The sequence below is a fragment of the Oncorhynchus clarkii genome, chromosome 8 (genome assembly GCF_045791955.1).
Source record: "Oncorhynchus clarkii lewisi isolate Uvic-CL-2024 chromosome 8, UVic_Ocla_1.0, whole genome shotgun sequence".
NCBI classification, from domain to species: domain Eukaryota; kingdom Metazoa; phylum Chordata; class Actinopteri; order Salmoniformes; family Salmonidae; genus Oncorhynchus; species Oncorhynchus clarkii.
Genome location: NC_092154.1, coordinates 28,052,251 through 28,073,041, shown reverse-complemented (window position 1 = coordinate 28,073,041; position 20,791 = coordinate 28,052,251). Strand labels below are relative to the sequence as shown.

At 45.3% G+C, this 20,791-nt stretch overlaps 1 protein-coding gene across 5 annotated transcripts in view; it reads right to left on the bottom strand.

Moving 5' to 3' along the window:
* LOC139415225 (protein phosphatase 1, regulatory subunit 13Bb) overlaps positions 1-20,791 on the bottom strand; it is an 87,738-nt gene that overhangs the window by 7,018 nt on the left and 59,929 nt on the right. For 2 of the 5 annotated variants that reach the window (XM_071163137.1, XM_071163141.1), the window contains 11 exons: positions 20,484-20,658; positions 19,616-19,815; positions 17,687-17,851; positions 16,942-17,134; positions 15,694-15,813; positions 8,903-9,036; positions 8,191-8,635; positions 6,761-7,527; positions 6,433-6,570; positions 6,012-6,145; positions 4,278-4,444 (listed from right to left, as the gene is read on the bottom strand). In XM_071163137.1, coding sequence (XP_071019238.1) covers positions 4,278-4,444; positions 6,012-6,145; positions 6,433-6,570; positions 6,761-7,527; positions 8,191-8,635; positions 8,903-9,036; positions 15,694-15,813; positions 16,942-17,134; positions 17,687-17,851; positions 19,616-19,815; positions 20,484-20,658 — 2,638 coding nt within the window. The remainder of the gene's footprint in view (positions 1-4,277; positions 4,445-6,011; positions 6,146-6,432; positions 6,571-6,760; positions 7,528-8,190; positions 8,636-8,902; positions 9,037-15,693; positions 15,814-16,941; positions 17,135-17,686; positions 17,852-19,615; positions 19,816-20,483; positions 20,659-20,791) is intronic. The other 3 variants (XM_071163138.1, XM_071163139.1, XM_071163140.1) reach the window with 3 other exon arrangements.

The window sequence follows — 20,791 nt, the reverse complement described above, 5'->3', positions numbered from 1 at the left end:
TATGGATGAGCCAAGTGGCATAGGCAAGGTGCAATAGATGGTATAAAATACAGAATATACATGTGATATGAGTAACGTAAGATATGTAAACATTAGAGTGGAATTGTATAAAGTCACTAGTGATCCATTTATTAAAGTGGCCAGTGATTTGGTCTCAATTTAGGCAGCAGCCTCTCGGAGTTGGTGATTGCTGTTTAGCAGTCTGATGGCCTTGATATAGAAGCTGTTTTTCAGTCTCTAAGTCCCAGCTTTAATGCACCTGTACTGACTTTGCCTTCTGGATGGTTGCGTTGTGAACAGGCAGGGGCTCGGGTGGTTAATGTCCTTAATGATCTTTTTGGCCTTCCTGTGACATCGGGTGCTATAAGTGTCATGGAGGGCAGGTAGTTTGCCCCTGGTGATGTGTTGTGCAGACCGCACCACCCTCTGGAGAGCCTTGCGGTTGAGGACGGTGCAGTTGCCGTACCAGGCTGTCATACAGTGTTTTGGGTGACAAGCCAAATTTCTTCAGCCTCCTGAGGTTGAAGAGGCGCTGTTGTGCCTTCTTCACCACACTGTCTGTGTGGGTGGACCATTTCAGTTTGTCTGCGATGTGTACGTTCTCCACTGCTGTCCCTCCGATGTGGATAGGGGGGTGCTCCCTCTGCTGTATCCTGAAGTCTACGATCATCTCCTTTGTTTTGCTGATGTTGAGTGAGCAGTTGTTTTCCTGGCACCACACTCAAGTGCCCTCACCTCCTTCCTGTAGGCTGTCTCATTGTTGTTGGTAATCAAGCCCACTACTGTTGTGTCGTCTGCAAACTTGATGATTGAGTTGGAGGCGTGCATGGCCACGCAGTCGTGGGTGAACATGGAGTACAGGAGGGGGCTAAGCACGCACCCTTGTGGGGTCCCAGTGTAGTGGGTCAACGAAGTCGAGATGTTTCCTACCTTCACCACCTGGGGGCTCCAAGAAACGTAGGATATTACAGCTCTTCAGGTCCTATTGATTGGATAGTCTCGAAAGGATCTTGTCCAGTTTGTTCATGTGATTATACGTTCGCTAATAGAATGGAGGGTAGAGGTGGTTTATTCACTCGCCGACGTATACTGAACAAAAAAAGACAATATGCAACCATTTCAAATATTTTACTGAGTTAAAGTTCATATAAGGAAATCAGTCAATTGAAATAAATTAATTAGGCTCTAATGTATTGATTTCGCATTACTGGGAATACAGATACACATCTGTTGGTCACAGATAAAAAAATATATATACAGTGAGGCAAAAAAGTATTTAGTCAGCCACCAATTGTGCAAGTTCTCCCACTTAAAAAGATGAGGCCTGTAATTTATCATAGGTACACTTCAACTATGACAGACAAAATGAGAATTTTTTTTCTCCAGAAAATCACATTGTAGGATTTTTTATGAATTTATTTGCAAATTATGGTGGGAAATAAGTATTTGGTCACCTACAAACAAGCAAGATTTCTGGCTCTCACAGACCTGTAACAACTTCTTTAAGGGGCTCCTCTGTCCTCCACTCGTTACCTGTATTAATGGCACCTGTTTGAACTTGTTATCAGTATAAAAGATACCTGTCCACAACCTCAAATAGTCACACTCCAAACTCTACTATGGCCAAGACCAAAGAGCTGTCAAAGGACACCAGAAACAAAATTGTAGACATGCACCAGGCTGGGAAGACTGAATCTGCAATAGGTAAGCAGCTTGGTTTGAAGAAATCAACTGTGGGAGCAATTATTAGGAAATGGAAGACATACAAGAACACTGATAATCTCCCTTGATCTGGGGCTCCATGCAATATCTCACCCCGTGGGGTCAAAATGATCACAAGCAAAAATCCCAGAACCACACGGGGGGACCTAGTGAATGACTGCAGAGAGCTGGGACCAAAGTAACAAAGCCTACCATCAGTAACACACTACGCTGCCAGGGACTCAAATCCTGCAGTGCCAGACGTGTCCCCCTGCTTAAGCCAGTACATGTCCAGGCCTGTCTGAAGTTTGCTAGAGAGCATTTGGATGATCCAGAAGAAGATTGGGAGAATGTCATATGGTCAGATGAAACCAAAATATAACTTTTTGGTAAAAACTCAACTCGTCGTGGTTGGAGGACAAAGAATGCTGAGTTGCATCCAAACACCACCATACCTACTGTGAAGCATGGGGGTGGAAACATCATGTTTGGGGCTGTTTTTCTGCAAAGGGACCAGGACGACTGATCCGTGTAAAGGAAAGAATGAATGGGGCCATGTATCGTGAGATTTTGAGTGAAAAACTTCCTTCCATCAGCAAGGGCATTGAAGATGAAACGTGGCTGGGTCTTTCAGCATGACAATGATCCCAAACACACCGCCCGGGCAACGAAGGAGTGGCTTCGTAAGAAGCATTTCAAGGTCTTGGAGTGGCCTAGCCAGTCTCCAGATCTCAACCCCATAGAAAATCTTTGGAGGGAGTTGAAAGTACGTGTTGCCCAGCAACAGCCCCAAAACATCACTGCTCTAGATGAGATCTGCATGGAGGAATGGGCCAAAATACCAGCAACAGTGTGTGAAAACCTTGTGAAGACTTACAGAAAACGTTTGACCTCTGTCATTGCCAACAAAGGGTATATAACAAAGTATTGAGATAAACTTTTGTTATTGACCAAATACTTATTTTCCACCATAATTTGCAAATAAATTCATTAAAAATCCTTCAATGTGATATTCTAGATTTTTTCCCCTCATTTTGTCTGTCATAGTTGAAGTGTACCTATGATGAAAATTACAGGCCTCATCTTTTTAAGGGGGGGGAGAACTTGCACAATTGGTGGCTGACTAAATACTCCCCCCCCCCCCACTGTATTTAAAAAAGGGAGGGGCATCTACAGCATAGAGGTGATCAGGCTGTTGATTGTGGCCTGTGGAATGTTGTCCCACACCTTTTCTATGACTGTGCGAAGTTGCTGGATATTGGCGGGAACTGGAACACGCTGTCGTACATGTCGAACGAGAGCATCCCAAACATGCTCAATGCGTGACATCTCTGGTGAACATGCAAGATATGGAAGAACTGGGACATCTTCAGCTTCCAGGAAATGTGTACAGATCCTTGCGACATGGGGCAGTGCAATATTATGGTGAAACATGAGGGGATGGCGGCAGATGAATGCCACGAAAATGGGCCTCAGGATCTCGTCATGACATCTCTGTGCATTCAAATTGCCATCGATAAAATGCAATTTTGTACATTGTCCGTAACTTATGCCTGCCCATACCATAGCCCCACTGCCACCACGGGGCACTCTGTTCACAACACTGACATCTGCAATCTACTAGCCCACAAGACACCATACATGTGCGCATGCAATTGCACACTCCCTCAACTTGAGACATCTGTGGCATTGTGTTGTGTAACAAAATTGCACATTTTAGAGTGGCCTTTTATTGTCCCCAGCACAAGATGCACCTGTGTAATGATCATGCTCTTTAATCAGCTTCTTTATATGCCATGGATAATCTTTGCAAAGGAGAAAAGCTCACTAACAGAGCTGTAAACAAATTTGCGCCCAAAATTTGAGAGAAATGCGCTTTGTGTGTATGGAAAATTTCTGGGATCTTTTATTTCAGCTCAAGAAACATGGGACCAACACTTTACATACTGCGTTTATATTTTTGTTCAGTGTAGTTTTGTCAGGGTGCCCGCATTTCCGCCTCACTTACGCTGTCTCTTTCTTCTCAGGGTCTCGGTAATTAGAGCCTAGTTTGGGGTAAGCATTATGTCCTGCGCCACCGACTCATTGAAGTAGAACTCTTCATCCAAATCGAGGTTAGTGATGGCTATTCTGATGTTTAAATGCTCTTTTCGGTCTTAGGAAACGAGGGCAGAAACAGCTACAAAAAAAAGTTACGATCAGCGCGAAAACCCCCAAAATAGCAGAATTGGTCATGAAGCTATCCAATCCAGCGACATTCTAATTTGTTTCACGCTGTTGGAGAGCATGGTAGCCAGGGCACCAAAACAGAAGAGAAGTTGAACCTCCTCTTCAACACTCTTAGTTGTGGAAATTGCCCCACTATGCTGTTTACTTTCTGCATCTACATCATATTGCTGAGTCTACCTTTAAGAATATATATATATACACACAACAAATATATTCTAGTTGTCTAGTCGCCCTATGGGCCCTGCTCAAAAGTAGTGCACTAGATAGGGAATAGGGTACCATTTTGGATGCAGTGGGAGACCCGGTCAATGTAATTCCCTGCAACAATGAACCTCCAGTATTCTCACCGTACAGAAACTGAGAGCACTGGATGTAGCCCTCCTCCATCTCTTCACACTTGTCTGCCGCCGTCTCCACGTCGCTGATGGTGCTGGCGAAGATAGCCGCCCCTGACTCCACCAGCAACTTGCACAGGTGAACGCTGTTACAGGAGGCTGCACAGTGCAGGGGTGTCCTGTAGAGAGAGACATACACAAAATGGAGGGGTTACAATAGTTCCATGGAGACCAATCACCTCTAGGGAAGTTAATCATAGGCAATAAAAAACACAACCGTGACTAAGGCTTCTTCAGAATTTGAGCTTTTGTCTGTATGTATATTGTGTATGCTACAAAATGAAGGACATTGTATGCTGTCTCATTGAGGACATTCATGCGTTTATCTATTCTGCAGTGACAATGTATGAAAAAAGCTGTACTCTGGTAATAAATAGGGGGTTCCTTGGTGCAGGTGAGTGGATGAATTGTTTATGTAAATACAACACTATGAAAGCAAGTATGTCACAAAAAGCAAAATCTCGACATAACTGAAGCCTTGTTTTTTGAGTCATGAATAAAGTGGCGTGACTGAAGCTAAACAGATGCAAATAAGGGAATTCTGTCTTAACCTGAGATTGCAGAGCGCCAAATTCAAATACAGAAATACTCTATAAAAATTCAGAAAAGATACAACTATTTTACATAGGTTTAAAGATGAACTTCTTTTCAATCCAAGCACGGTGTCAGATTTTTAAAATGCTTTACGGCGAAAGCATACCTTACAATTATTTGAGAACATAGCCCAGCAGACAAATCATTACAAACAGTAACCAGCCAAGTAGAAGAGTTACACAAGTCAGAAAGACCTTACCTTTGATGATCTTCATATGTTTGCACTCAGAAGACATTCATTTATTCAATAAATGTTCCTTTTGTTCGATAAAGTCTCTCTTTATATCTGAAAACCTCCGTTTTGTTTGCGCGTTTTCTTCAGTAATCCACAGGCTCAAACGCAGTCACAACAGGCAGACAGAAAATACAAATTGTATCCGTAAAGTTCATAGAAACATGTCAAACGATGTTTATATTCAATCCTCAGGTTGTTTTTAGCCTAAATAATTGATAATATTTCAACCGGACAATAACGTCATCAATATAAAAGGTAAACAAGAAAGGCACTCTGTCGCGTGCATGAAAAAGCTCTGTGACACGGTAGTGTCCACTCATTCAGACAGCTCTTACTCTCTCATTTTTCAGAATACAAACCTGATACAATTTCTAAAGACTGTTGACATCTAGTGGAAGGCATAGGAACTGCAATTTGAGTCCAAAGTCAATGGATACTGTAATGGCATTGAATAGAAAGAAAATATATATCCTACTTCCTGAATGGATTTTTCTCGGGTTTTCGCCTGCAAAATCAGTTCTGTTATACTCACAGACATTATTTTAACAGTTTTGGAAACTTTATTTTATCCAAATCCTATCTTCTGGGCCTGAGTAGAAGGCAGTTTAATTTGGGCATGCTTTTCATCCAAAATTCCAAATGCTGCCCCCTAACCTAGAGATGTTAAAGGGATAGTTCACTCAAACTCTATTGTAGTATTATGTAAATTTGTTCACTGTGTTAATACAATCCTCAAAAAGTGTCCATGTCAGCAGTCAAGTTTTTCAAGTACTGCACTTTCAGTATAGAAGAAAAACGGTGACGCATGAGCGACCTCTTTAAGGTCCCTTGTGTGCAGGTGGTGTGTGGCTGCTCACCAGCCGTCGCTGTCGGCAGCGTTGACGTTTACTCCGAAGTCGAGCAGGAACTTGACAATGTGGTGGTGTCCGGCGCACACTGCGTTGTGTAGCGGGGTTATGCCCTCGTCGTTGGCCGTGCTGGGGTTCTTCACCTGGGGAAGAACACAGGGGTCAGCTGGTCCCAATTTGATCCCCACACAGAAGTGGACTGAGTTCCATTACTTTTCTAAGATAATTTCTAAGAGTTCAGAAGTCGAGTGACACGCCAAGATCAACCACAAACACACCGCAATTAAATTATGACAGGTTTACTAGCCCACACACACACACACACACAGTATGAAAATGTATACACTCACTACTGTAAGTTGCTCTGGATAAGAGCGTCTGCTAAATTACTCAAATAAACAAATTGTGTATGCGAACGACAGAGTCAGACCTCGTAGATAATCCTCTGCACCAGGTCAAACTCGCCCTCCAGTGAGGCATCCAGCAGCAGCGCCAGGGGGTTGAACTTCACCCTCAGGCCGTGACCCGTCCGCTCCGAGTTGGGCTTCTTCAGGTTAGTTCGCTTCTCCTGTAGGGGAAGGATGGGAAGAGACCGTTAGTAAAGAGTATGTGCAAACACAGACAGACATGCGTATGTATGTCACAGGTGGGTCTGAACCCCATGCTCCGGAAACCAGCATCTTAACCAAGAGTCCAACTCACCGCTGCTACATGAACATGCATACTGTCGCTGTGTGTGTGTTTTGTGAAAGCCTCACCACTTGCTGTGAGGGGGTGGTGGCAACCTCCTCTGGAGAGCTGACCTCAGGCACAGGGCTAGGCAGGGTGGCCACCGAGACTCCCCCTAGGTTATTGTTGTTGGTATCCTCCGAGGCCTCCGGGGCAGGGGGGCTGATCACCTCGGGGGCCGGTGGTGGGGGCAGCAGCTTGTTGTCATTGGCGTCAGGCGGCGGCAGGGGCTCTGAGGACGACCCCTCTGCCACGGCTGGTGGTGGGGGAGGGAGTGAGTCCTCACATGGCGGGTTCCCGTTGTCGGCGTCTGCCAACAAGTCACCGGGGTAGTCGGGTGTGTTGGCGGGCTGGTAAAATGGCGTGCTGCCCGCCCTGACTCCCCCTGCTCCAGCGCCACCACCCTCCATGCCGCCAGCCAGGGTATTGAAGCGCTGGTAGAGCAGCTTCTGGATGTTGGGCCCGGCTGGGCCCTCTGGCTCAGTGATGGAGCTTCGCTTCTTGAGGGGCCGCGGGGCGTTCGCCAGCTTCTTGCGAAGCATTTCCAGGTCGGCGTCGCTTTGGTAGCGAAGGGGTGAGTGAGCCATAGGGGTGAGCTTGGTGGGGCTGAGGGGCCGAGGGATATTCTCCACATTGGGCGGGGGGTTATCCGGGGCCCCGTCTATGTCAGGGCCCTCTCTGTCCCCAGTGTCCTCACCGGCCGGCCCCTGGAGCCCGGGGAAGGGCCCCCCTGTCAGCATAAAGGGCAGGGGGGAGGGCGGCGTGGAGCCGGAGGGGAGAACGGGCTTCCCGTACACTGGACACACACACACACACACACACAAGGGAAAAAAACAAACAATGATGTACTTCCCTGGAAAATACAAATAACGTACTTGCTCGCCGACTCGCTTTCATAAATTAACGATAAGGAATTACTGGATACTCAAACCTCAACAGTTAATGCATTAATAATCAAAAGCAAGAATATTCACAGCACTGCTCTTTATCATGCAAGTCTCAATCAATAGCAAAATATTTAAACAGACTTCAGTCTCCTTTGATTTTGAGTTAAGCCCCTGCACCCATTCCCTGTCCCTCCTTCATTTTACCCAGACACCAACCTGATCCAATAATTCCAAAACACACCTTTCTTTCCTGTCAATGATCTGCAAGTGATTGGGTAAGTTAAAGGATGGTGTTCACCATATTGCTTTCACTTAACCAACCTTAAAGAAATCAGTTCCTCTAGGAAGAAAAAATGCATAGTACAGGTACAACATCAAAGGGTGCGTCCCAATAATACCTTGTTTCTCCTGAAGTGTGCACTTGTTCCATATTTCCCACAAATCTAATAGCATTGGATTGGTGGAGGCATAGGCTAGTGAGTTTCCGCCATCATTTGTATACCAAATCAGTGAAAGATAGATAATTGGATTTGGAACATACTCATTCACTCCCACACGGCCCCTGCTCGTACCTGCTTTGAGCGCAGGCTTGAGCGGGTAGCTCTTGGGCGCCGCCTGCTGGAGGTACATGTGGTAGATGGAGCTGGAGTTCATGGTGGCCGGGCCCTTGCGTGGCGACTGGGGCCGGGAGCCTCTGTCTGGGACGAAGGGGCGCACCGCAACAGCCAGGACAGGGTCAGGCCGATCCCCGGGAAGACCCGGTGGGAAGAGAGGTGAGTTGGGCTGGAAGGTCGGGCTGGGGGGCACCGATATGCGCTGCTGGATCTGCTGGGAGGAGGAGCCGGTGGAGGGGGGAACACGGGGCCAGACAGGGCCGGGGGGGTTGGGGAGCTGGCCTGGCCGGCGGTCCAGAGAACTGGTGGAGCCGGCAGAAATTAGATGGGAGCCGTAGGGAGGGGGCTGAGGCTTGGAAGGGGCCACCGGGGAGGAGATAGTCATCTTGTTGGAGTCCAGCACCTTGGTCGAGGCAAACAATTATTCAATATCATCAAATACATCTCCAAACTAATTTTGGATGAAGCGCTGTCCCAACTATTTCAACTGTTATAGTTATTTGGGGAAATGTTGCATGCTGCGAGGGGTTGTTTTGAGGAGAAAACTAAAAAAGTTAAGATACTTACTATTCTGTTAGTCAGCACCCCTCCAATATTTTTGGGTGTGCGTCAAATAATGATTTTTATTAAAGCTTTACGAACAACAAACAATGTCAAAGTAATGACTGACCTTGTCTGCTGTGGTAGCAGCAGGGGAGCCCTGAGGGGGAATCTTTCCCTGTGTGTCCGGCCCAGACTCTGGCCAGTCGGGGGGCTTGAGAGAGGCATTGCCCTTGCCAAGGGTGGGCCAGCCAGCATCATTAGCTAAGGGTGGAGAGGGGAGAATGGGGCACACTGAGTGTGGTCTAAGAGAGTTACCTGTGAGAATTTTGTTAAAAGCAGAGACTGCTGTAGAACTCTCTAGATAGGGATACAGCACATCTGTATAGACCAGTGTTTCCCAATCCTGGTCCCGAGAAGCCAAATGCAAATTTTGCCCGGACCAGGATTGGGAAGGAGTATACCAGTATGAATGTTTGCCATGGTGGGGTGAGTGTAAAAGATGATACTGCTACACTGGGCAGGCAAATGCAGTAGTGTGGAGAGTGTTCGTTTAACAAAAGAGCTAGCTGGTACGCTACAGAGTACAGACACTGTTGCTGGGTGAAAGGGAGATGTACTTAGGGTCCTGTTCAATGGAAACCAGTTACTAGTTGGTGGGGCAAGGAACAAAATACTTCTTGTCGTTTCACACAGTAAGCATGGTTTGACACTGCTGACATGGATTCAAATGCACATACACACAAAAGTATGTGGACAACCTTTCAAATGAGTGGATTTGTGTATTTCAGCCACATCCGTGTATAAAATCAAGCACACGGCCATACAATCCCCATACACAAACATTGGCAGTAGAATGGCCTTACTGAAGAGCTCAGTGACTTTCAATGTGGCACAGCCATAGGATGCCACCTTTCCAACAAGTCAGTTTGTCAAATTTCTGTTCTGCTAAAGCTGCCCCGATCAACAGTAAGTGCTGTTATTGTGAAGTGGAAACGTCTAGGAGCAACAATGGCTCAGCCGTGAAGTGGTAGGCCACACAAGCTCACAGAACAGCACTGCAGAGTGCTGAAGCGCATAAAAAAAGTCCTTTGTTGCAACACTCACTACCGAGTTCCAAACTGCCTCTGGAAGCAACAATAAGTGCTCCTCGGGAGCGTCATGAAATGGGTTTCCATGACCGAACAGCCGCACACAAGCCTAAGATCACCATGCCACGCTTTGGCTGAAGTGGTTTAAAGCTCTCTGTCTGGAGCAGTGGCAACACGCTTCACCATCTGGCAGACTTACGGACAAATTTAGGTTTGGCGAATTCCAGCAGAACAGTACCTGCCCCAATGCATAGTTCCAACTGTACAGTGTGGCGGAGGAGGAATAATGATCTGGGGCTATTTTCCATGTTTCGGGCAAGGCCACTTAGTTCCAATGAAGGGAAATGTTAGCGCTACAGCATACAATGACATTATAGACGATTCTGTGCTTCCATCTTTGTGGCAACAGTTTGTGGCAGGCCCTTTCCTGTTTCAACATGACAATGCCCCTGTGCACAAAGCGAGGTCCATACAGAAATGGTTTGTCGAGATCTGTGTGGAAGAACTTGACTGGCCTGCACAGAGCCCTGACCTCAACCTCATTGAACACCTTCCGGATGAATTGGAATACCGACTGCGAGCCAGGCCTAATCACCCAACATCAGCACCCAACATCACTAATGCTGGTGGTTGAATGGAAGCAAGTCCCCGCAGCAATGTTCCAACATCTAGTGGAAAGCCTTCCCAGAAGAGTGGAGGCTGTTATTACAGCAAAGGGGTCCAATTCCATATTAATGCCTATGATTTTGGAATGAGAAGTTCGATGAGAAGGTGTCCACATACTTTTGGTTATGTAGTGTGCTTACTAATGGTGACAATTTCATAGTGCAAAATAACTGTGCAAAGTTTAAAACATACCATAAACCTCATTATGATGCAGCGTAATTTAATTCTTCAACAATGTTATAAAGAGGTGACTATTAATGTATTATGCAGTTTATTCAAATAATTGCCTCCCTATACATTGTTAAATTAAAAAGTTTAAAATTAAATCATGCTGCCAGATTATGACGTTTAGTCATTTTTGCACTATGAAAATTTTGCCACAAGTATGCTCTATCATTCTGTCAGCAAAGATTAGGAAAGGGAAAAGGGAGAGGGGGAAAGAGACAAATAAATGTAAAAAAATATATAGAACAATTAATAATTTCTGAAATACAGTGCATTCAGAATGTATTCAGACCTGGATTTCTTCACATTTTGTTACATTATAGCCTTAATCCAAAATGGATTAAATAGTTTCCCTCAATCGACACACAATACTCCATGACAAAGCAAAAACATGTTTGTAGGGGAGGAAAAAAGTGATATCCAATTTACATTAGTATTCAGACCCTTTACTCAGTACTTTGTTGAAGCACCTTTGGCAGTGATTACTGCCTCGAGTCTTCTTGGGTATGACGCTACAAGCTTGGCACAGCTGCCAAGTTTTTCCCATTCTTCTCTGCAGTCACTGCAAGGCTATTTTAAGGTCTCTACAAATATGTTTGATTGGGTTCAAGTCTGGGCTCTGCCTGGGCCACTCAAGGACATTCAGAGACTTGTTCAGACTGTGTTGTCTTGGTTGCGTGCTTAGGGTCGTTGTCCTGTTGGAAGGTGAACCTTTGCCCCAGTCTGAAGTCCTGAGCAGGTTTTCATCAAGGATCCCCACAGCATGATGCTGCCACCACCATGCTTCACCGTAGGGATGGTGCCAGGTTTCCTCTAGACTTGGCATTCAGGACGAGTTCAATCTTGGTTTTGTCTGACCAGAGAATCTTGTTGAGTCTTTTAGGTGCCTTTTGGAAAACTCCAAGCGGGATGTCGTGCCTTTTGCTGAGGAGTGTCTTCCGTCTGGCCACTCTACCGTAAAGGCCTGATTGGTGGAGAGCTGCAGAGATGGCTGTACTTCTGGAAGGTTCTCCCATCTCCACAGAGGAACTCTGGAACTCTGTCAGATTGCTCAGTTTAGCTGGGTGGCCAGCTCTAGGAAGAGTCATGGTGGTTTCAAACTTCTTTCATTTAAGAATGGAGGCCACTGCATTCTTGCGGACCGTCAATGCTGCAGACTTTTTGTGGTACCCTTCCCCAGATCTGTGCCTCGACACAACCATGTCTCGGAGCTCTACAGACAATTCCTTCGCACTCATGGCTTGGTTTTTGCTCTAAAAACTCTGGGACCATATATAGACAGGTGTGTGTGCCTTTTCAAATCATGACCAATCAACTGAATTTACCACGATGGAATCCAATCAAGTTGTAGAAACATCTCAAGGGTGATCAATGGTAACAGGATGCACCTGAGCTCAATTTCAAGTCTCCTAGCCAATGGTCTGAAAACTTATTTACATTTTTTATACATCTGCAAAAAAATCTAAAAACCTGTTTTTGTTTGTCATTGTGGGGTATTGTGTGTAGATTCATGAGGGGAAAACATTTATTTAATCCATTTTAGAATAAGGCTGTAGCATAACAAAATGTGGAAAAAGTCAAGGGGTCTGAATACTTTCCGAATGCACTATATCATGATTTGAAAATCCCCCTGTAGAGTGGGATTCAATGCCCCCCCCCCCCACCAGGTCCCTGGGTCGTATTCAAATTTGTCCAATAAGAAAAGCCTGTTTTGGTTTTCCGTCGCAAAACATTTCGCTTTGGTGTGCACTAATAATTACGACCATGATGTTAAGCCGTTTTGTCTCTCCTGTCATCCCCCAATTTCCACCAAGTTTTCAAATGTGGCTCCTTCAACACAACTGGTGCCATTCAAATAAGTAGGAACTTGTCCTTCATATGCTCAACTTCGAAGCTGAAAATGCTAATTTAGTCAACAAACTTTGTTGTTGTTATAAAAGTAATCAAATTACATTTTGTAATTCTAAAAGCTGGAGAACAGCAGTATTCATTTATCCAAATTCTTAAACCATACATTTTAGGAAGCGCTAAAGATAGTTGAATATACACATCCTTATTGGCCAGTCCAATTGTGACCATTTTAAACATACATGACTTAGTCAGACTCAGTAAGTCTAGTTCATGAAGTCAAAAATAAAAATGGCAAATTTGTTATTCTGGTTTAACATTTCTCTAAACAGATAGTAAGTAAAGTAAGTAGCCTTGCACAAGCCTTAGGCAGAATGGCTCATATCTCCTGTTTCTGTAATGTGAGGCAGCTTGATGTACAAGTACACCCCCTGGAAAGGACACTAGTCTATCGCAGTGCAAAATTGACAGATTAAAGCTTAATTCGTTGGATAACTATTTGAATGCTCTATCACTGCTACTCGTGAGGGGAATGGTTAGGTGGGTTATGGAAAGGTCAAAGATCCGAGCTCAACTTTACTGAGCTGGCTTTAGAGGTAAATTTGACGCCATTGATCCAGGTATCAAGAGCGGAGGAGCGCAGTGAACTTCCTCAGAGTAGCTAGTTGCGCGCGCGCTCAGGATCAGCAGTGCTTTGCTGTCTAACATCTCGAAAGCACTCACACCAAACCTTTTTCAAGGTTATTTTTTTGTTTGCATTAGCACCAAATGGTCAGAGTGGTGTTCTTGAACAATCCACACCCCTGTCTAATGTGATAGGATGACTTTTTAGTTATTTTAATAGTGATTCCATAATTGCTTAATTAAACATGATCTTATCTCTGTTGTTAACTTAATAGGAGCATGAGGTAGAGTCAGGTATTACTGTTGGATAAAAGCCTACACAGACAACAGCCCTTGCAGGGTAATATTGATTGCTGTAATTGGAATGGTTCTGTGTGTCTGAGTGTGCGCCACGTTTGTGAGCTGTGACTGTAATATGATCACTTAACAACAAATAAATAAAAAACAGTATTATGTTTAGTAGTAGACTGTTGCTAAGTAGTGTCAATATATCCGACTTGCCGCCTCATCAAAAATAAAATACACCTGCTAGCCAGCACCATGGAGAGCTGCACCGTTTAAGTTTTGACTAGTTTATTTTACAGTTGAAGTCGGAAGTTTACATACACCTTAGCCAAGTACATTTAAACTCAGTTTTTCACAATTCCTGACATTTAATCATAGTAAAGAATCCGTGTCTTAGGTCAGTTTGGATCACCACTTTATTTTAAGAATGTGAAATGTCAGAATAATAGTAGAGAGAAATATATATTTCAGCTTTTATTACTTTCATCACATTCCCAGTGGGTCAGAAGTCTACATACACTCAATTAGTATTTGGTACCATTGCCTTTAAAATTGTTTAACTTGGGTCAAACGTTTTGGGTAGCCTCCCACAATAAGTTGGGTGAATTTTGGACCATTCCTCCTGACAGAGCTAGTGTAACTGTGTCAGGTTTGTAGGCCTCCTTGTACACACCTTTTCAGTTCTGCCCACACATTTTCTATGGGATTGAGGTAAGGGCTTTGTGATGACCACTCCAATACCTTGACTTTGATGTCCTTAAGCCATTCTGCCACAACTTTGGAAGTATGCTTGGGGTCATTGTCGATTTGGAAGAACCATTTGCAACCAAGCTTTAACTTCCTGACGGATGTCTTGAGATGTTGCTTCAATATATCTACAATTCTCCTGCCTCACGATGCCATCTATTTTGTGAAGTGCACCAGTCCCTCGTGCAGCAAAGCACCCCCACAACATGATGCTGCAACCCCCGTGCTTCACGGTTGGGATGGTGTTCTTCGGCTTGCAAGCCTCTCCCTTTCTCCTCCAAACATAACGATGGTCATTATGGCTAAATTGTTCTATTTATGTTTCATCAGACCAGAGGACATTTCTCCAAAAAGTACAATCTTTGTCCCCATGTGCAGTTGCAAACCGTGGTCTGGCTTTTTAATTGCGGTTTTGGAGCAGTGGGTTCTTCATTGCTGAGCGGCCTTTCAGGTTATGTAGGACTAGTTTTACTGTGGATATAGATACTTTTGTACTGGTTTCCTCCAGCATCTTCACAAGGTCCTTTGCTGTTCTGGGATTGATTTGCACTTTTCACACCAAAGTACGTTCATCTCTAGTAGACAGAACATGTCTCCTTCCTGAGCGGTATGACGGCTGCGTGGTCCCATGGTGTTTATACTTGCGTACTATTGTTTGTACAGATGAATGTGGTAACTTCAGGTGTTTGGAAATTGTTCCCAAGGATGAACCAGACTTGTGGAGGCCTACCACTTTTTTTCTGTCTTGGCTGATTTCCCCATGATGTCAAGCAAAGAGGCACTGAGTTTGAAGGTAGGCCTTGAAATACATCCACAGGTACACCTCCGATTGACACAAATTATGTCAATTAGCCTATCAGAAGCTTCTAAAACCATTACATAATTTTCTGGAATTTTCCAAGCTGTTTAAAGGCACAGTCAACATAGTGTATGTAAACTTCTGACCCACTGGAATTGTGATACAGTGAATTATAAGTGAAATAATCTGTCTGTAAACAATTGTTGGAAAAATTACTTGTGTCGTGCACAAAGTAGATGTCCTAACAGACTTGCCAAAACTATAGTTTGTTAACAAGAAATGTGTGGAGTGGTTGAAACACGAGTTTTAATGACTCCAACCTAACTGTATGTAAACTTCGGACTTCAACTCTGTTGTATTAGCCTATCGTATTATCCAACTTTGTATCTGTTGTATTAGCCTTAAAAAAAAAAACTGACATTATGAGCTAGAGTTTCCGAATGTGTAAAGGCCAGTGTCTAAGTCACATGCTGAAGATCCTGCCCACTACTGCAGAGGTAAGGTTCAAAGGGCCGTCCGTCCCTCCCACTAGGCAACCGCTCCAGGGTGAAGTTTCCCCTTGGTACAGATCTAGGACCAGCATCCTATCCAGGATCAGTGTCTAGGGACTACACCTACGCAACCTGCCACACTCACGGGACATGCCGTCCGAGCCACCCGAGCGCGCCTCTGGAGGGGAAGTGGGCAGTGGGTCCACCACGATGTCTAAATCAGACACCTTCCACGGGCCGAGGGGCTTTCGCACTGTGTCCGCCCCTGGACGAACGTGGTAGATAGGGATAGGAGTAGGGGTGTCACCCCCCCCCCAGTGGAACAAAGACAATCACAGGACACCACAGCACGGGAGAGGGAAAGAAGGAAATAACAGAGGGAGGGAAACACAGGATACACAACAGAGTAAAAAAGGGGAGAGAAGAAGGTTAGAGGAGGAGAGAGATAGAAAGAAAAAAGTAATGAAGGAGTATCAACTGTAAAGCCTGTAAGGAGAGAGACATGGGCTTCAGGATCACTGGCGATGGTGATCATGGGGGACCAGAGGATTTGAGACTGGGAGGCTGCTCTTCAGCCTCCTGATGGATACTGCCTGCTCTGGGCAGTTTAAATATTTAATCCAGATAAAAATTATCCTTTGTAGTGTTAAATTATGCTCCCCCATCAGATTTTTGGATGCAGTTTAATGGTAAAACAAAATAAAAATATTTAACAGATCACATAAGTTAAAACAAAGATCCTGCTATATCCATGACATTCGGTAGAAATATTGTATCAGATTTACAGGGGAAATTACCACGCAAATGTGTAGTCCTAACTGTCTGATAATGACTTGGACCAGGGATGCAGCACTCTGTGTTTGCTGGTTTTTGGTATTTTAAATCAGTACCTGTTCTAAACCATGCATGCCTGGGACAATTGGTGACGTGAATTCACCAATTGTGTTCCTGGGGGAAAACATAAGGACTACAGTTGTTCACGGGTGGCTAGGAAGCTCAGTCTCTTCATGTGTCCATCCCAACCACCAACCACTACCATACATCCATTGTCAAGTCATTATGGCTGTCTTGAAGTAGAGCCAAAGACAGAAAGAGTACAAACGTAAAGAGATAAAAGTTATCTAAGAGAAAAAGAGATTGAGTCATAGGAGAAAGCATGACAGAGCAACAAAGACAGGTGAGTAATATGTCAGGTTATTAGAAAACCAACCACAGTGTGCTCCGAGGATACGTTTGATTTAAATACAGATCTAGGATCAGCTTCCAGTGCCCCAATCCTTACCTTAAGCATTAGTGGGAATAATGCAAAACTGACCCAAGATCAGCATCTAGGGGCAACTACACCCTATACCATACCGGGTGAAGAGTGTCCATGATGGCAAGGTAGACCAACCTGATTTGGAGCGGGCATGATTGGCTGGGGCGTTGACACCCAGCGTCTGGGGTTTCATAGGTTCGGGGGGTCCAGTGTAGCCTCCCTCTTGTCTACCCGGCAGAGGGACCTGAATGTAGGGGCCCACGGCTGCCACCCGGCCCAGAGTCCCTGGGGCCGGCTGGGGAGAGGGAGGCCCGTTGGTCTTGTTTAGCTTTAGGGAGAAAGAGGGGACCACAGAGAGAAAGCATTGTGGAGGGAGGAGAGCGAGAGGGGACCACATATAAAAAGGGATGGGGAAAGTGAGGGGGGACCACAGAGAAAGGGAAGATGGAAGGAGAGATTAGGGTTAGTATCAATATGAAGTAATGGATCCCATCGTAAGTGTGTGTATTGATGTGTATTGAGTCTTGTTATTCTTTTCTTGTATTCGGTCCTGTTTAAGGGAATACACTATCTTGGGTTCTAATCTGTTTCTGCTCTCTTGCCAACTGCTTAGGCATTGGCAATGAGAGACAGGGAGTTGGCATGATGCTGATAGCAAACAGAGTGGCACTTCACCAGCTTTTGAATGTCCCAAAAGAGCCAACAGAAGTGAGCTTACCCATACATATGACAGGTGGGTAGGAGATTGTTTGTGTCCATGTTGTGCACTCCTAACCCAGGCTTTTATTGTAAGAGGCTATATTAATGCATACGTTTGCCGTGTGTGTGTGTGTTTTCCTTAGTGTCAGTGTGTTTGTGCATTGTCCGTTCCTAGCCTTACAGGTAAGTTCTCTTTTTGACGTGCCTCAGCTTTTTTCTTATAGAGGCGCTCCCGCAGCTCGCCGATGCGCTTGTCCATGAGGGTCACCTCCATGTTGCGTTTGTTGAGCAGATCCTTTTGCTGCTGCAGCTTGCTGTTCTGATCCTGGTTCAGCTTGTTCCGGATCTGAGGGTGACACGCCAACACACACACACACACAAACAAACGCACACAGGTTCACACAAACACACACACACAGAATAGGAAGACAAAGAGTTAGCACACAGGTATGAATATGGGAAGTAAAAATAGGCACACACGCATGTGTGCCCAAACATAACCCTAATAATCCAAAAATATATTTAGCATCCATTTTCATCTAGTTTGCTGTCCGCAAGCAGCAGGCCGCAGAGTTCTTTCCCCATTGTGAAGTTTTTAAGTTGCACTTTTCTGAAAAGCGCATCAGTTCACACAGAAGAAACCGCTAAGGATAGTCCTTTGCATTTGTTTTGCCTACCAATCCAATGCTTTTTAAACGCACGGGAAGGAGTGCAAACTTTTGGAGAACAGAGATTATTCGGACACAGGGAAAGATTCGAAGGGTAGCGTTTTAGTGAGTCTGAGGCGGGGTTTATTTTTGGGGCAGTCCTACTCCTTCGCTATTGTTTTGTTCATTCGACAGGATTGAGAGAGAGAAGTAGATAGGAGAGAGCCATGCTCGCAGCGGTAGTAAACAGTACATGTGATCCAGAGGCAGCGGGTTAGATTTCTGGACCACCCCACTGAGGCCCCTGGGCCCAGTTTTTCAAAGCATTTAATCCATATCAAAATGATTCTGTGTTGCGTTAAATTCTGCTCCCCTTCAGATATGGTCCCTCTTTTTTTGGATGCAATTATAACACTGGACCAAATCTCTAACATATCACATACAATACAACGAATCAAATCGCGTGCACATATTTTACAGATGTTATTGCGGAAGTAACAAAATGCTTATGTTCCTAGCTCCAACAGTGCAGTAATATCTAACAATACATGCAAATCCCAAAAATCTAAAGAAAGGTATTAAGAAATAAAAAAAATATTAGAATGAGCAAGTAGCTGGCTAGTAACAGTGACTGAAGTTCAGGACAGTGTATAGGGCAGAGGCCGGCGAGTGGCGACCATTTAACAGTCCGCATTCTAGATAGTAGCAGGGTGAACTGGCCGTGGCACCACCTTTGGAGAGCCCTCGCTTACGGATGGTGCAGTTGCCGTACCAGGCGTTGACACAGCCCGACAGGATGCTCTCAATGGTGCATCTGTAGAAATTTGTGAGGGTTTTAGTGGCCAAGCCACATTTCTTTAGCCCCCTGAGCTTGAAGAGGCACTGTTGTGCCTTCTCCACACTGTCTGTGTGGATAGACCATTTCAGGTTGTCAGTGATGTGTACGCCAAGGAATTTGAAGCTTTTCACCCTCTCCACTTGAGAGGTTATTTTCCTGGCACCACTCCACCTGGGCCCTCAACTCCTCCTTGTAGGCAGTCTCGTCGTTGTTGGTAATCAGGCCTACCACTTGTGTCGCGTGGCCACGCAGTCATGGGTGAACAGGGAGAACAGGAATGGGCGCAAGCACGCAACCTTGTAGGGCCCCCGTGATGAGGATCATTGTAGTGGTGGTATTGCAGCCTCCCTTCACCACTTGGGGTCAGCCCGTCAGGAAGTCCAGGACCCAGTTGCATAGGGCGGGGTTCAGACCCAGGGTCCCGAGCTTAGTGATGAGCTTTGAGGGCACTATAGTGTTGAAGGCTGAACAGTGAACCATTGACATTTGGGTAAAATGAAGGCGAACAACATTGAGTGGGGGAACAGAACTGATACAATACAGGATAATTTTGATCGGGATCAAACGTTGAGCACTGGAGCAGAGGGTTTGTGATGGCACTTTAGTTCAGAACACTAAACTCTACCTGCAGCTCCTGGTAGAGTTTGCGCAGCTCCAGGGCTGCAGTGCTGGTGACCTGTCCTCCCAGCGCGGACTGCAGGCCGTTGAGCTTTCCCCGCCGCAGGTCCTCTAGCTGCAGACTCAGCTGCTCCACCCTCAACACAGCTGACTGCAGCTCCACCTGCTTTTCCTGGAACAGCCCACTCACCTGCTCAATCTCTGCCGCTTTAGGGGTGGAGGGAGGAGGATTTAGGATTTAGTTGAGTTCCTTAGAGTTCAGCACACATATAGGGACGGTTTCCCACACATTTTAAGTCTAATCCTTGACTTAAAAGCGTTTTTCAATGTACTTTCAAATCCAGGACTAGACTTAAACTGTGTCCGGGGAACCACCCCATCAAAAGACAACCTGATATATTTAAGCAACAAGGCCTGAGGAGGTGTGGTATATGGCCAATATACCACGGTTAAGGGCTGTTCTTATGCACAACGCAACAAGGAGCGCATGGATACAGCCCTTAGCCGTGGTATATCAGCCATATATCACAAATCTCTGAGGTGCCTTATTGCTATTATAAACTGGTTACCAATGTATTTAGAGTAGTAAAAATGTAATATTTTGTCATACCCGTGGTATACGGTCTGATATACCACGTCTGTCAGCCAATTCAGGGCTCGAACCACCCAGTTTATTAAAAAAATAATTGAGGATGACAAAAAAAAGTTGAATGACATATTTTCATTGTGGTCCATAATACACACATTGTGGATAACATGGGACGCACATACACACACGTGGACACACAGTGTAGAGGTGAGTTGGGGTGAGATGGATGGTCACAGCGTACATGTGGCTGAGTTGGGCGAGTGCGTTTATACATGTGTAAACTTACACAGGTTGCCGTTGATGACTTTGCTGTAGTCCACCTGGCCCCTCATGGCGCGGATCTTCTTAAGCTTGGCCTCCTGGCTCTCCACGCGCTCCTTGAGCCTCTGCAGCTTCTCGCTTTCAGATACCGACTGCTGCTGCCGCCGCTCCTGCTGCTTCAGGTATCGCAGACGCTGCTCCTACAGACAGATCGAGGTAGAGAAAAGAAAATGAGAGAGAGACAGGGAAGGAGAAAAGGGGGACAGGGAAGGAGAAAAGGGGGACAGGGAAGGAGAAAAGAAGGACAGGGAAGGAGAAAAGGGGGACAGGGAA